The following is a 16,731-nucleotide window of genomic DNA, read 5'->3' as shown; positions in this document are numbered from 1 at the left end:
GGTCGTTAGACTCCAAGTACAGTGAGAGCTGCTGGCTGACAAATTTCTCCAGCAGCTTAGACTGTGCAGGTACCAAGCAGAAAGGCTTACAGTTAGTCATCAAGGTAAGTAAGTAAGTAAGTAAATCTTTATTCGGTTCTCAAAGTACATAAAAAACCATAAAAGAGTTTCAACAAACATATCTTATCATATACAACCGCCAATTATTACTTTTACATGATAAAATGGGTGATTTTTCACTCATTAAGATTAAAACTGTAAAAAAAATTAGACATAGCAAGCATTTTTAGGTTTATCTCAGTTTTCCTAGTATGTACGACGGGGCTTTGTCAAAGATTTACTCTATGCTTAAAAATACATTTTAAAAGGGTCGCAATACATTTGCAAACCATTTCTGATTCTACAAATTGCAGACGCAGCATAGCGGGACGACAAGTTCTAAGACTCATTTTTCTTAGCAGTGGAATCAACCAAAGTTTACGGTGTACAGAATAAAATTTACAAAACAGAATGGTGTGCATGGTAGTTTGTTCTGATGTATCATCGCATGGGCACGCTGTTAAACAATCATCCCAACTATTTTTCGTCGGGAATGCCACCAATCTATGAAAAATATTCAAAATGAATCTTGTCAGTAAAAAACGCTCAAATTGTGACTGGACATATGTCAGATACGGCTCAATCTCTAGTGTGGTCATAACCGCCATGGAGTGTTGGACCGAGGGTTTCCTTACCTCAGTACAAATCCGTAACTCTTCTACATGGCTCAAAGCCCTTTTTTTAAAATCTTTTCTGGATGTTTCACCAATTAATTATTATAGTCATCAAGGTAGAATCTGCTGATGTTTTTTATTTTTATTATAAAGTCAGGATGTTAGCCTGCTTCTAGGCTAACGAGACCATGGTTGTAAGAGAATAATTAAGCAGTTTATTGTTCGTAGGGTTAATCGCTTCAACCACCAAAGCAAAATGGTCGGGGGAGACAGGAATTAGACGGCAATCCTGATTTAAGGCCACGAATAGCTGACATTGTGTCCTCCAGAACTACGGGGTTGAAAGGTAGTAATAGGCCTACTGCTGCTATACTTGCTCCAACAGAGATGGTAGGGCTCAAGTCTTGTAACAAAATTAAGTTCAGGCTAGATTGAATGTTCTAAATGTTGTTATATAGAAAGAGGCCAGTTGTTTTCACTATTCAGCTGAAGGCTCCAGGCTTTAAACTTGTGTTTTCTGTTGTTTCCTTGCCCCGTCTCTATCGTTGTAAAATGCTTGAGTTATATGTGAAGCACTCAAGTGTGGCAGACTATATAAAACAGTTCAAGAAATCAATTATAGGTGAGATTTCCTGTGCCCCTCTAACTTTGCCTAATTCCTGTACTTACACCTTTTTGTTTTAAAACATTGTCCTTATCCTAACTCTAGCTCTATATTAGTACTTTCCTATGCCATTCTCTCCATATTTCTTAAATGTTTTTGTATTTCAGATTTTTTACCAAAGGATTTTTTTATGTAGAGGTTATGTCCCCCAAAAAAAGACAGTGGGCCTTATTTACAACAAAGTGACTCAGCGCTGAGCCGCAAGCCATTTTGCTGCACAGCACTGAGTCACTCACAAAGCACTGGGATGTGTCATATCTACAACGATATGAAGGATCCCTGTGCTCCCCCTGTGCTGATGCAGGCACCCTTGCACCATGGTCCAAGGGTGCCTGCGTTGCAGGGAGATTATTTTTGTGCAGGAAGGGACAGCTTCCAGCACAAAAACAATCATGAGAGGTGATTTCCTCTTTCTATGTGTCTTGCAGAATGTAGCTCGCATAGAAAGAGGAAAAATCTAGGAGAAAGGAAAACATTTCTCCTCGTTACGCCTCCCTAAGGATCCCCTGGGAAGGCGTACCATTCTGACGCATTTAAAGGTTTATGATTTCTCGTAAATCTGGAAATACACAGAAACCATGGGTGTTGTGTGGGATCACCCACAGCAACACCCACAGCACACCCCTTTCACACAAAGTGCTGCGTGTAAAGGTGTTGCATTTACAATGACACGAAAAGCCATGCAGGGTGGCTTTATGTATTCTTGTAAATATGGGGCAGCTTGATGCGCCACCGGTGCGTCACAAAAAGTGACACACCGACGGCAGAAGGGGCTTTGTTACACTGTATTGGTCAGTTGCCTATTTATTTCCCAGTGTAAAGAATGTCATACCATTTTATATTATTGATGCAGAGTGTCTGAGACTATGGTCTGTTCCTATTTGTTCGACAAAATCGAAACCTCTTTTTGTAATTTTTTATTTCATCCTTTTTTTAGTTAGTAGGGCACCTTGCAACTATCTGATTTTGGGGTTTTGACATGCCCACAATAAAATATAAAGGATAAGTTTGCAAAGAAAGTTATTAAATCTCATTCCACATGTATTATTGCTATACATAAGTGATAGGAACACAGCAGAAAATGCAAAATTGAAGTAAAAAAAATAATAGATTCAGCCATATGTCATTATGAACTCTTGGTGTCTACTCCCAAAGCCTTTTTCTGACATCCTCTGCAGCCTTTTGGTGACTGAAATAATTGCATTAGCCAGGTTTCTCTGTACCATTAAAGTCATATAAATTAGTGATCATTCCATAATTAGACATTTTATGCAACACTTCAGTATTGTTTTGACCTTGAACACATATGGACAGCACAAGACTGCTCAGACCTGTTGATTCAGACATTCTGCTCCAACATTTCTATGAACATTTTTATAATTGAATTGATGTTGAGAATGAGAGTATAGTTACAGTTTTTTGCTTCTTGCAAATCTGTGATTGACTTCTTGAAGAGATCTTTTGAAAGCAGGCTTTCATGTGCCGTGCAGTAATTCTCTCCTAATGTACCCTGCATACTCTTTCTCTGTGTCTGCAATTTGGTCATAGTAGCTTTCTAGGTGTATGTTCACTGATAATTTGTTGTTAACTGTAGTAGCATGCGTATACCTAATGTCTGAAAGAATCCTCTTGACCACTTCACTGCAGGGTCTTTCATCTCCCCTTGGGTCACTATGTGTTTTAACAATGAACGCTTATTTTCTGGTTCCTTTTAAGATTCCCTGTCCATAGAGGTCATACTCTTTGTACAGTACATATTGCTTCAGACGGTCCGGTAGTGGGAGGAATGTCATAAAGATGGGGCATCGTATCCGCAACCGCCCCATGCATTTTCGAATCTTCAAACGGCAAAGATGTTTCAAGGAACGAGTATTCACTGCAAATAAAAAATAAACTGTTAGCTATTTCTTACAGCTCAATATAACAGCATTAACTAGAGATGTATCACATTTTGTTGATAGAATTAGACTTTTTGATTGGGTGTTTGTTGGAAACATGTTTGGATAGCCACATGCACAGGTTGGAGTGGAAGTATTCCTGACATCCAAGATTTGCATTGATATTCAGTAATCAGAAAGCCTGTGTTTTTGGCATCAATATTCCTTTCATTATTTTCCATTTAGAGAGGAAACAGAGATACCCTATTGCTATTTCATCATGGGTACAAAACAGAATATATATGTGTATTCTAATGATACGTTCATTTACTATCAAATGTAATGTAATATCAAACTACTTGCAATAACAAGTGTTTCTGTATGCAACTTTAAAACTGATTAAAAAAGAGTTTTTAAAATTAATTAAACAAGATATTTCATTTTCAATACAAGCCATCTGTTGAATAATGGCTCTCTCTGAAGGGTTAGCCCACACTTTTGCCGTCCACCTCCTCTTTTTCTGACCTTGTTTATTTTGGTTTTGAACACTTTATCACTGATAACCAGTGCTAAAGTGCATGTGTTCTCTCCTCTAAGCATGGTAACATTGGCTCATACCCAATTGGCATATTTAATTTACAGACAAGTCCCTATTCTAGTGCACTACGCGTGCCCAACTCCTGTAAACTAAATGCTACTAGTGGGACTGCCGCCCTGCTTTTACCACCCACTCAAGTAGCCATTAAACATGTTTGAAGGCCTACCATTACATAACCTGTGTGCGCAGTTTGCACTGCTATGTTGACTTGGTATTTAAAACCCCTTCCCATGCCTTAAACATCCCTTTAATTACATATACGTCACCCCTGAGGTAGGCCCTGGTAGCCCGTAAGGCAGGGTGCTGTGTAATCAAAAGGTAGGATATGTATTTTTAAGCTTTGCATGTTGTGGTAGTGAAAAACTCTTAAATTTGTTTTTCACTACTGAGAGGCCTACCTGTCAGAGGGAGCTCATTAGTATTTCACACAACGATGGTCCCAATGTCCCTCCAAGAACTTCCCTGCCAGTCTAATATCTCTCAACTGTCAGTTCAGATCCAAGGGGAGAAAGGGGATTGGGACAGAGAAGAGACAGTCAGCCAAACATGAATTCCTTCCTGTATATTTCCTCTTGCTTCTTCCTTCTGTGTTCTTTATTTGATTCAGCCTTTATTTCCAGAAAGGAACCTGTATAGAAACATATTCACACTCCTCTCAATTATCTCCTCCTAGTCAACTCCAACAATTATTCTATATTTATCTAATTATTCTATTCTTCATTTACCCAATTTAGTTATGATTTATGCTTCTCTTCTCTTACTGGTCTTTTCTATTCAATATATTGATAGTCTAAACTGTTCTGTCTTTTCTTTCAGAAAACAAATACCATAGATTTTTTCATTAGCATTTTCTTGTTCAACATCAACACTGACATTTTTAGTTATTAACCATATTATTTATTTTTCCCTCTTAGGGTACTTGCGTGTCTTCATGTGCCAAGAATATTATTGAGGAAGATGATTTAAACCTGGAATTCTACCCCTTCTTTGATTTCTTGATGAGGTGACTTTCGGATTATTATTATAACTAGCTCTATAATTGAGGGAAGACTTCTTTTAACTAAATTGTTTTACTCTCTCTTCGTTTCCACAAAAATACTCTAGTCGACTTACCCTTAACATGGCCAAATTGTAAGGAGCCTTGGGAAAATCATTCTATAAAGCGAGCAGAAAGAATTTCCGACACTCATCAGTTAATGGCCTCATTAACTGCTACCTTTTTCAGAAATCAGCTCATAATCGCGAGTTGACTGGAAAGAGTTTTTTAAGTCCCTCCAGCTATTCAATTTTGAATCGCGAGCAGGAAGATTTTCTGATGCGCATTCATTTTCAGCCTGTTCAATACCTATTATCTTAACTGCAGAATTCAGCTCTGACTCGCAAGCTGACAGAAAACACAACTCGCTAAATCTTTTGAGATTGACCTTGAGAGACAACTTTCTCTAAACTAAATGCTCGCAAAGAATCTGATATATTAAGAAATTAAATTAAATGCGATGAAACTAAAATGTCGAGATTACAGACGCCACTACCCTGACTAAACTTTCGCAGCTGGGAAATAATGTCTGTCTGTCTTTAATTCTACAGTGAAGTGTGTAGCTCAGAGTTTTAGCGTGCTGGACATTCAAGCCTGTCTCTAAGGTGGCAACCCTAGTATTTAAAGGTGTTTGTGATTTTCTGGCAGCCATGTTAGGTTTTTTTAACTTGCCTTTTAAAATCCCTACCACTTTTCTGATGCCTATCTAAGGGTGAGTATACTAGTTTCTTTCTGATTGTAGTCCAAGACTGTGGGGTTCTGACACTACCATTCTCATATGTTAACATTGGGGAATCCTTATTACATTTAATAAGATGTAATTCCTAATTAAGAGAAGGTGGATCTATCATGTTTAGTACCTATGGAATGGTAATGAGACATCTTCTTTAATAGTAAAATCAGACTTGTTGTTTCTATTCTGAAAATGCCACTTTTAGAAAGTTGGGCATTTTCCTGCTGTTAGCCATTTGACGTCTGCTGCCTCTTTCAGATCACTAGCTGGTCTGGGTGACAGCTGGACGTTGTATATTCCCTCTAGGCAGCCACACAGAAAGGGAACCTGGATGTGACTTCATTGATCTTACTGGGGGGATGGGAGGGATACATGAATAGGCTGTGTTGAGTCCTCAACAAAGAGCTGCATTTTTTTAAGTCACAACCTGTTGGAAAATGGCCTTGTCTGAAGGCCACTCCCAAAACTTTTGCGTTTGCGTTACGGGGACCAGGGCTCGCAGCTCGGTGGTGGTGTACTAGTGGATGGTGGTAGATCCAGGGTGCATGGTGCCTGGTGCTGGGCACTGTCCAGGTATAGACGGGATTGCGTTTGGCATGCCGCTACTCCAGCCTCCATTAAGTTGGGCTGGGTGCAGGACTGGCAGAAATGGCAGGAAAGGGTAGGAGCGAGGGGGGTGAGAGAGCCAATACAAAATGGAAAAGCTGAATAACCTAGAGGGAATGAAGTACAAGAAATTAAAATACAGATAAAAGAAAATAGTGCATGTGAAATTGACATGAAAATAACAATTGCATTCACTAGATGGAATGGGCAGAGCGCCTGCTTCACAAACAAATGACGGTCAAAACCAGGGGCCAGGAACAGTAGCAGGCAGAGTGGGCGGAGCACCCGCTTTATATGGCTGGATACATGCAGCCCTGCACACGGTGGTGAACAGCAATACGCTACCAGGAGGCAGAGGCGACCTGAGGTATCAGGTGAGCTGGCACAGGACCTGCTCCCCTTCAAAGGCACGACTGGGTATATGAACTGGACCTCTGGCACTACCAACTCAGTACACTTCTGGAGCTGAATCCACTCTGCCAGCAAGAAGAACTACTGTGCTTATCAACTGCCAGTCTGCTGGGCTGCTGATTTGGAAGACTGCTGGCTTGCTGTGTTTCCATGCTGCCTGCTGCTCTCGCTGACTGGGTAAAGACTGCTCCTGTATCACTGCAACCCAGAGTGATTTCAAGGGCTAGCTCACTAGCCTCCTGAATTGAAGACTCAGGGACATAGCAGTCTTCCACCCTGCTCCTGTGACTAGCCCATTGGAAGTGGACCCAGGTGCTTGCTCCAGCAGAACCAATGCACCCTCTGCTGTGAGAGCAGAATTAACTTATCAACGCTGTTGTGGGAACAGAACCATCACAGTTGTAACCAGCGCCTCGCCATCGGTACCACCGCATCGCAGCCACTGCAGAGAGATGATCGATGCATCCCCTCAACTGCGTGGAGAAACCTGGCACATCAGCTTAAGAACCATCGCATACTGGGACCAGCACTTTGCCTTTGGAACCAGCACATAGCTATTGTTCCGTGGGGTAAAATTGGCGTATCACCTTGACACCGACACATCACTCAGCTTCTCCCTGCATCTTGCTGTTGTGACCAGGATCAAGGTATTTTTGTTCAGCAGGCCTTTTGTGGTCCCTGTATCCGGCCTGCGTTCCATTGTGGCAGCCCGTACGCTTGATTCAGCCCCGGTACAGCACGACAAGATAACAACATAGGAGCTTATTGCTTCTAAAAGCTATTTTCACTTTTAATCTTTACAAATTCATATCTTGAATTCTACTTATTGGGTTTTTGTCGTTTTGGTCTTGTTTTAGTTATTAAATTAAGAGCTAGTTGTCTAACTTGGTGTGGAATATTTTTGTGTCGCGTTTTCATTGTTTTACTGTTTGATGTGTTGCACAAATACTTTATACATTGCCTCTCAAGTTAAGCCTGACTGATCGTTGCCAAGTTGCCAGAGGGCGGGCACAGGTTAATTTAGGGTGTGTTTGTGACTTACCCTGAATAGCATTGTGGTTCCTGCTTGGACAGGGTGCATACCTCTGCCAAAGAGAAATCCACTTTCTTATCATTGAATCACAGAGCAGTGATTCTCGCTTGTTGCGAAATTTAGATGGAACTCTGACCCACGGAAGCAGATATAGGCAGTAGAAATCTATTACAGAGCACTTATCGTTTGGTGAATATGGTAGAAAAGTAACAGAGGCAATCAGAGTGGATTTACCAATACAACCATAACCTCCTCCATCTTCCTGAATTAATACACAGACATTGGTGTGTTATTCTTGGTGGTAAACATTAATTTTTGGTGTCCTGAAATAATAGCATTTTAGGGCAAGAAAATGAAACATGATCGATTACTCCAGGAATGTGCAACATACACAGCACAGAGAGTCTACATGAATGTTCTTCTCCCCTAGAGTATTATGGCTGTCAAAAATGGCGATTTATCTCTAGGCAAAGAACCAACATCCTGGTCATTTCCGCTAGCAACTGGGAATTTCAAGCCCACCCATTGAATTAAAGATAATTCAGCTGCAAGATTGTCTGCCTTTACCAGAACCTCCAGCTGAGAGTCCACTAATACCTGATTGCATTTCTATTGGTCGACAATTTGAAGGCATTTACATTTTCATGTAATACCACAGGTTTTGGGTTCTTAAACCATATGGTAGCATTAGTAGGTGCTTACTCTTCCAGTGGCACCAGACCGAAACTAGGAGAAATTGTGCTTCACTCAAGGGACTTAGGTGCATTCTCCCAAACTCACAAAGGTCCATATTTCCTTGTGTCCCTGTGTCTCGTGCCACTGTCATGTACGAAGCTGGCCTGTTCACTGTGCACACTGCACTGCTTGACTCTCACCGGCGGCAGATTTAGCCTTGTGAATGCTAAGATAGTTAATTGAAATTAAAACTCTCTATGTTTTTTAGCATGTGTTAATGAATTTTGATCTGATATAGCACCAACTTAGTAGCAAAGGTAGCAGAATACTTTACACTGAACATAAATAAAAACATTGTTATTATTTTTTTATTTCTAAAGTGCATGGCTTATGGCGTAGGGCTGGGCGTAGTTTGCGAAGTAGCGCTACGCGAAGCTACGCGAAGTGCACTTTGCACTACGCGAGCTTCGCGTAGCGCTACGCGAACTGCGTAGTAGCATGTTCGCACTGTGCAAGATGCCATTTTCAATGACTGCACAGTGCGGACAAGCATCCGGCACTGTGCAATCATTGAAAACTGCATCTTGCACAGTGCGAGCTGTAGTTTTCTGCCGCTCGAGGAGATTTTTCCTCGAGCTGCAGCTTTCTCAACGCGGACTGGTAGTTTCTTATCGCGAGCGGTCTCGAGCATACGCGACCACTCGCAATGAGAAAACAAACCTACCCGCATTGAGAATCTCGCAGGGAGGTTTATTTTCCACACTCGCGATCGGCAACTTGATGTTGCTGATCGCGAACGAGGAAAAAGTCTCTCCAAGATGTCATTTTGCTTGCTCGCGATCGCCAACTTGTTGTTGAGAACAGCAGGTAAGCAAAAAATGACCGCTGCACTACGCTACGCTTGTTCGCACTGTGCTACATGCAGCTCGCGTAGTGCGAAGTTGCGCAAAATACGCTAGCGTAGTGCTTCGCCCAGGCCTAATGGCTACCCGATGGGCCTTCCAGGAAAAGCAGAGTATACCAGTACCCATATCATGACAGAGACTTAGGTGAACAGCAAACTTTTCAACTCCTTCCTGAAGCTTAGTTCTTCTTTGGTCTACTGTAACTTAAAAGGCAGTGAGTTCCATAGTGTGAAACCAGGTAGTTAAAGACCTACCACCACGTCTTGATTTATTGACCTTGGGAATTGTCAGGAGACACAGAGCAGTAGAACGCAATGTCCCGTTAGGAATGTAAGGATGAACCAGATGTTGTTACAGCCAAGAGTACTTGCTGTGCAGAACTCGATGAGCTATGCATAGGGCATGCATCCTCTTAAGAACAGGGAGCCAGTGCAAAGAGACAAGTGCTGCTGAAACAGAGTTAGGTAATTCCAAAGCATGAGTCACAGCATTTTGTACCACTTGAAGTCTTGTTTCAACATACTTAGGACCTCCAAGGTAAGCTTATTGTAAATTCAAACCCCCAGACTTTTTACTGTTGTTTTGGGAATGGGATGACTGCCTCAATGATCAGGACAGTGCAACGCGGACCAGCGATTACAATCATTGCCAACCACTAGCATCTCAGCTTTATCCCCATTAAACTTCAGACAACTGGCTAACATCTGAATCTGCATCTGTTTCAGGGGTAAGAGACATGGCAATCTGTGTGTTTTCTGCATATGACATTAACGAGAGACCATGTGTCCAATCTCAGCCAAGGGATAGACATACAGATTGAATAAAGAAGGGCTTAGTGAAGATCCCTGAGGAATTACACACTTTAGGAGGTAGGATTCTCAGTATAACGGCTGATTGTAGAACTGGAAGCTCCTGTCATTTAAAACACAGGTAAACCATTTCAAAGCTAGGCTAACCATTCCTGCCCGCTCCAGCCTAGGTAATAAAATATCATGTGATATTGTATCAAATGCGGCACTGAGATTTAATAATATCACCTCCGCCGACATACCTTTATCTAGCATTTTTCTCAGATCTTCCGTAACAGCTAGAAGTGTTGTTTCCATGCCTTACCCTGGGTGGAAGCCAGGTTGGGTAAAGTGAAACTTATGGTGCTTTTCCAAAAATGATGATAGCTGTTGGATGAGAAAACTTTCAAGCACTTTACTTATACCTGGCAGTAAGGATATTGGCCTATAGCTTTCAGTTAATGCAGGATCCAATGACAAATTCTTTAATAATGGTCTCACTACAGCATGTTTCCAGGAAGGCTTCCCAATACTGCTCTAAAGCGATAAGTTGAATATGTCTGGCAAGACAGGGTAAACTACGTTGTCCCCTTGCGTAAGTGCAAAAAGTAGGGCAGGGTTCAATGAGGAACCTGTTTTAACTGTTTTCATCAGGCCACCCAAATCTTCCTTCCTAACAGGTGGGAAAGCAGATAAAGTATCACTGGACGAGCTGACGCAGAGGGACAGAGCGGGGATATTACAATGTTCTGCTTTATTTGCCAAAGTTGTGTACATATTATTAACTTTATCAAAGAAGAACTTGGCAAGCTCATTACAACAGGATTAGGATGGAGGCGATGGATGGATATAACAAAGAGCCTACCATGTGTCTTACAAAGCTTTAACAGTAGAACTAAAGAAATTAGAGATCATCAGAGGGCAGTGCATTTGTCAGATTGACAGATCTTGAAAAGTAAGGTTTGTAGGTTTTCCTTGAAAAAGAAGGTCTTTGTTGAATCTGATGTTTTCAGAAAGCATAGGTATGCTGTTTCAAATTTTAAAAACATGCGTAAAAAGAGTCCTATTGAACTCTCTACATTGACAATAATTGAAGACAGAGTACTTCAGATTCAACTTCAAGGTGAACACTAGGTGTTTACACAGTTTCTCTGTACCCACACTTGTCTGATGAGGTTAAGCATTGTCCAGGTGGGGTTAAAAATTGATTGCTCTGGCATGCTGTATTCCAACCAATGGAGTATGAAATTTCATGAACGCTCATGGTGAGGATTTCAAGCCATACTGTAGAACTTTGAACTGAAAATGGGCACTGAAAAATTCAGGGACATCTGATGTGATTGCAAAATTAATATGTGGATGTAGATTTTCTCCTGATCTAGAGAAGTGAAGGAATTCTTGCAATATGATGCTGTAAGAAATTGGGCAGCAACCGCATTTCTTCTCAGGATGAAGTCACAGGCAAACTATAAATTAACCTGTGCTCAGCCTTCGGATAGCTTGGCAAAGAGCCGTCAGGTTTAACTCAGAGTCAATATGTAAAGTATTTGTGCAACACTTCAAACAGTAGCACAGTGAAAGCACACCCCGAAAAAAGCACACAACACATATAGAAACATAGATTAATGTTTAATATATAAAACATGACCAAAATGACAAACATCCAATCAGTAGAGCTGGAGATATTAAATTTGAAAGATTTTAGTAAAAAGATAGAGCAAAAAGGCATGAAGTACCAACTGTGGCTATATGGTCACGCCCGACCACAACAAAGTCGCAAGTTCAGGCTAACCGCAATGGAATGCGGGCCAGCTACATGGACCCACTTCGGCCTGCAGAACAAAGTACCTTCAATTCTGGATTGCGGAGCATTGTGAGGATCCCCATTGAAGATGCGTCGCTTGGCCGAAATGCTACGGTGTAAAGTCCTGTTGCAGCACCATAAAAAATCCTGTCAATGAGGGCTTGCGATGTGAAGTACAGAGTCACGGATGCATCGCCCAGTCGGTTTCGAGGAGCTGCAAAACTGCGATTTGGAGTTCGGTGTCATTGTCGAGGCAGCCATCGATGAGGGATGCAAGGATCTGCACTGAGGATGTGTCTCACAGCTGTTGTTCCGATATGGCAACAGGCTGCACTGCCATGCAGGTCTTTGCGGCGGTTCTGGTCCACTAAGCATCGGCGATGCATCGGGTCTGCTCAGGGTTGCACCGTGCAGCAAAGTAGATGCATTGGTTTTGCTGGGTCCACAGAGGCTAGCAGAGCACCAAAGGCCCACTTTCTTTTTTTAAATTTTTTTTTATATATTTTATTATTTAACAGTAAGACAAGAGTAGGCATACAAACATCAGGTGTTTCGCAATGAAATACAGAATAAGGACCAGGTGGGGGAAGTAAACAAACAATAATCACTGTAGGAAGTAAAAGGCCCATCACGGGTACACATAACGGAAACAGGAAATAAGCAATCTGTGAATCAAGCATAGCAATCCCACCCGCACGACCTCGTCCACAATGTTACAGGATAATTAAGTCATCGAAGACACCCGGACAATGAAGGATCCGTGAAAGATAAACAGCCCATCTCTCGTAGAAGGAAAAGGGAAAACAAAAGGGGGCCATAGAACATAAGAAAGGCAAAATAAAAAAAAAACCACCCCTAACCCCCCACCCTGCACCCCTGCAATGGCTACGGCCTAACCCCACTAGCAGCGTGCCTGTCGCCCAAGAACTACCCTAAAGGAAGGGAAAAGAGAAAGCGGAGGAGGAGAAAGCAGACACACTCCCGGTCTCCCATACCCTCCGCCAACAGCAACCACCCGGAGACATGATAAAATCAATATTCAGCAAGTATACAAACCAGTCAAGGGAGGATAAACAACAGCCACCCAATTCCCATCACAATATAGGTACAACCCCGGCATTATGAAAAGCTATTATATCGGAACCCAGCGATAACGTTCAGCCCTGGCCAGTACGGTCCATCAGAAGAGTCTTTGCCACTCGAGCCGCCATTTTGATGGAAAAGGCAAGGCGTCCACAAAAGTTCTTTTCAGCACAAGAGGATCGAAAACAGGATAAAAGTTCACGGCTCGAACTAGGAAAGGTGTCCAAAAACAGCGAATATCCGAAACCATCAACAAGGAACTCGTAGCCACATGGAAGACCGTCTATAGATGTGTTTGGTGGCCGCAGGGTCAGGCAAAAGACGCTAGCGAGAAGTACGGGCTGGCTAGCCGGTAATAGGGGACCATCAAGATTCATAAATTCCGGGTTATGCACAGGGACCTCGACCTCTGAGATGCAATGCACCGCTGGTACCATCTCCAGCTGGAAACCAAACGAGGTGTCATCCTCAGGTTCCAGGATACAGTCCACTTTCACCATCAGTGTCCGGAACACAGCGACTGTGTGTGAATGGAGCGCCCCAATGGCGGCCACAACGGCCCGTAGCGATGGCGTGCCCTCCGTCCGCTCCATCCCCTCTCAGTAGGAGACAGAGCCGGACTTGAACCCCGGAGGCCGGCTGCTCCGGAGTCACAGGCCACGCAAATCTGATCACAAATAATGGGCGCTCCTCGTCGTACAGAACACACCGTCGCCGTCAGAGAGGACCCCAGCCCGTCGACCCCGAAGGGGCAGCAAGGTCTCCGGGCACCGGGTCCCCACCACAGCAGTCGGCGTGGCACGATGGCGTGTCCCGGGCGTGGATCGTTCAGAGGAAAAGTCAACAATTCAGGCACTCTTCGGGAGACCGGGCTCAGTCCAGGTCTCACGGCCGATGTTGTTCAACTCTGACTCGGGTAGTCTAGAAATCGAGGCCCCGGCTTCCACACGTTGTTAGGCCGAGAAAGGAAACACGGCGTATCTTCGTCAGCCGATAAGGTAGAAATCTCAGGATTGCACCTTTGGAAGCTGTAGACCTTCATAAACAAGGAAATCAGGTGTAAGGTCAGGATGAAAGACAGGATAATCGAGCTGCTGGCGGAGGTCGGCGCGCGCATATTAACTGGAATGCCCCCCCGCACGCCGAGGCGGCTAGCTGTGTACCAACAGAGCCGATTCTTCCATTCTGCTGCATGTAAGTACCTCCACGGAGGACTCTGATAGTTGTGATTACCCGGTTTGATCTTTAATGCGCACACTGTTAAACCGTATTGGTGCACTGTAGTCTAAAGCCGGCGCATGAGGTTTGTACGTTCAATCTTTGATGCACCTTCCGGTATGGGAGACCCGGTATATCTTTTCACTATTTTTTGCATGTTCACATCATGACTTATGATAATGCTATTTTCTTTGAACTTTTTATATTTTGTGTAACGTGTATACTTGTTTGGCACCCGCATTGGTTTTAGTATTTGCCATGATCACTTATGATTATACGTGAGCACTGAGGAGAAGTCTGTTCACTGCGGACACTTCATTAACAGCACAGTTGTGAGGCTAAGGTCATGGGTACTTCATGGTATTACATGACATTAAAACTGCTTTTGTTTTCCTTTACGTTTTTAGAGCGTTCCCCTGAGGAAGGGCTTTAATCCAGCCCGAAATGCATTGGGAGTTATGCTTAATGGATAAAATTGTTCATGGATGATGTTGATTTCAGGCCTCTGGAACTACTGATGATTTATGTACTTATGAAATAAATCACTGAGGAACTTTTTCAAGCTTGCGCTTTGATTGAACTGTGGGTGATCTGGAATACATAACATAAGACAGGAGTGTCTTTCTTCAGCTGTGCACTGGGAGTCTCCTTCCAGTGGGGGGAGCTTTGCATTAGTCTCTTACTTTCACGCTGATAAGGCCAGTCGGCGTTTTCTGGGAGCACGCTACAAATTTTGAATTGATCTACTGTGGATTTACTCAGCTGTGCAAGTCTGTTCTCTTTTTTTTTTTGTAAGGTAGGAAAATGTCAACTTTCTAAAAGAGCTTTTTCACAATTGTAATGTAAAACCTGACTTCACCATAAGTTAGGATTTTAAATTCCAGTTCCAGAGACACCATACATGAACTGTCCATGGCCTACGCTAGGGGTGACATATGTATTAAGAAGGAAGGTTTGGACCTGGCAAAAGGTTTACTTTGCCAGGTCGAAATGGCAGTTATAAACTGCTCACAGGCAGGCTGTAATGGCAAGCCTGAGACATGCTTAAAATGCTACTTAGGTAGGTGGCACAATCAATGCGGCAGGCCAACTAGGAGCTTTTCATTTACAGTTCATGTGCACATGTAGTGCCACTGTACTAGGGCCTTAAAAGTAAATTAAAATGTCAATTGGGGAGAAGCCAATATCACCATGTTTTGAGGAGTGAGTTTACGCACATTAGCACTGGTTAGCAGTGGTAAAGAGCACAGTGTACTAAGGCCAGCAAGAACGAGGTCAGAAAAATTAAGGAGGAAGGCAGAAAGTTTGGGGTGAAGTCCCCCAAAGGCTAACAGGGTTATCACATGTAAATTATAATCCAAAAGGTAACTCAATATACACACTTATTCAGTTTCTTTAAATTGAGGAGGAAGCAGATGTGGGATTCACAACTAGAATGAGAATAGAAAACCTCCTTACCCAAATGTCAGTAACAGGAGTGACTATATCTTTATTGGGAAGGTCCTCTGACCACAACTGAAAAGCTTGCTGCTTCAAGAGTAAAAACTAGACTGGAGACCTCTTGGAGGATCACACACTCTATCGTTTGAGGATCACATCCAGACATCAGGCATCAGAAGCACACTTCTTATTGATGAGAAAATGGCCAAAACCCCACTAGCAGGTTATTACAAAGTGTCTGCCTGGAGACATCTTACAGAATAGACAGGACATCTAACTGTAACTAGCAGAAGAATCCTGGCCTCTAGTCAGTGAGCCAAAGCCCCTAACAATAGCATCAGCGTTTGGAAGAAGAGTTCTCTGAAGGAATCCTGCCAACTTGACTGGGTCCATTGTTCAGTACTTCCACACAGAATGTGGCAATCTTAAACAAAAGGGATTAGAACTATTTCTGTCTTCATCCATCCATTTCACCATTTCCTTCATGTGAGGTTCCTGACTACCAAATGACAGCTCTAGAAGCGTGTCCTACTGAGTGTCTCTGGCAATCCAAGGATGTAGCTAAAACTGTTTCCTCACAGCAACACCAGAGACAAATGACACTCTCAGGCCTTCAGAGCATCATAGAAGATGCCAGATATAAATAACATCACTTTTTCGATAATCACTAGTAAACAATCACAATGTAAATCCTCATTTACAAGCTGACACTCCCTTTTGATGAGTTATCTGGTATAAGCTTCAAATATATCAAAACAAACTATAATGGTAGCCAAAGTATGTGCTCTGATCTAAAAACATCCCATAGTGTGTACCAGTCTATCAGAGTGAGCTGTGTCCTCGGAAGCTAGGCTAGGCAAAACCCATAGGCTAGGGGTATTTTTGTATGAAATTCCTAAAGATGCTTTAGGTTAGATCAGAATTTTGGCACTGACACATTTACTGGTGCCTTCCATTAATGAAAATAAGCTTTGAAGAAGAGGGAAATACAGGCTTGCTTCTTGCCCTTTGTTTAATTGAAAATGTGAATCTATGGTAATGGGTGAAATCCTCATCATCATTAAACAGGACTTATAAAGCACAGCTAAACACACGTGAGTGTATCCAGGCGCTGAGAACCCTTAGAAAATGATGCATCTCTGATGTG

The 16,731-nt window shown here is 42.6% G+C and overlaps 1 protein-coding gene across 1 annotated transcript in view; it reads right to left on the bottom strand.

Moving 5' to 3' along the window:
• Positions 1-2,322: 2,322 nt before the first annotated feature.
• Positions 2,323-16,731, bottom strand: part of ASB14 (ankyrin repeat and SOCS box containing 14) — a 141,743-nt gene continuing 127,334 nt past the window's right edge. The window contains exon 10 of the mRNA XM_078662379.1: positions 2,323-3,253. Within this exon, the coding sequence (XP_078518505.1) occupies positions 3,072-3,253 (182 nt within the window). The 3' untranslated portion in view covers positions 2,323-3,071. The remainder of the gene's footprint in view (positions 3,254-16,731) is intronic.

The sequence above is a fragment of the Lissotriton helveticus genome, chromosome 9 (assembly GCF_964261635.1).
Source record: "Lissotriton helveticus chromosome 9, aLisHel1.1, whole genome shotgun sequence".
NCBI classification, from domain to species: Eukaryota; Metazoa; Chordata; class Amphibia; order Caudata; family Salamandridae; genus Lissotriton; species Lissotriton helveticus.
This window is presented reverse-complemented; position numbering and strand designations above follow the sequence as displayed.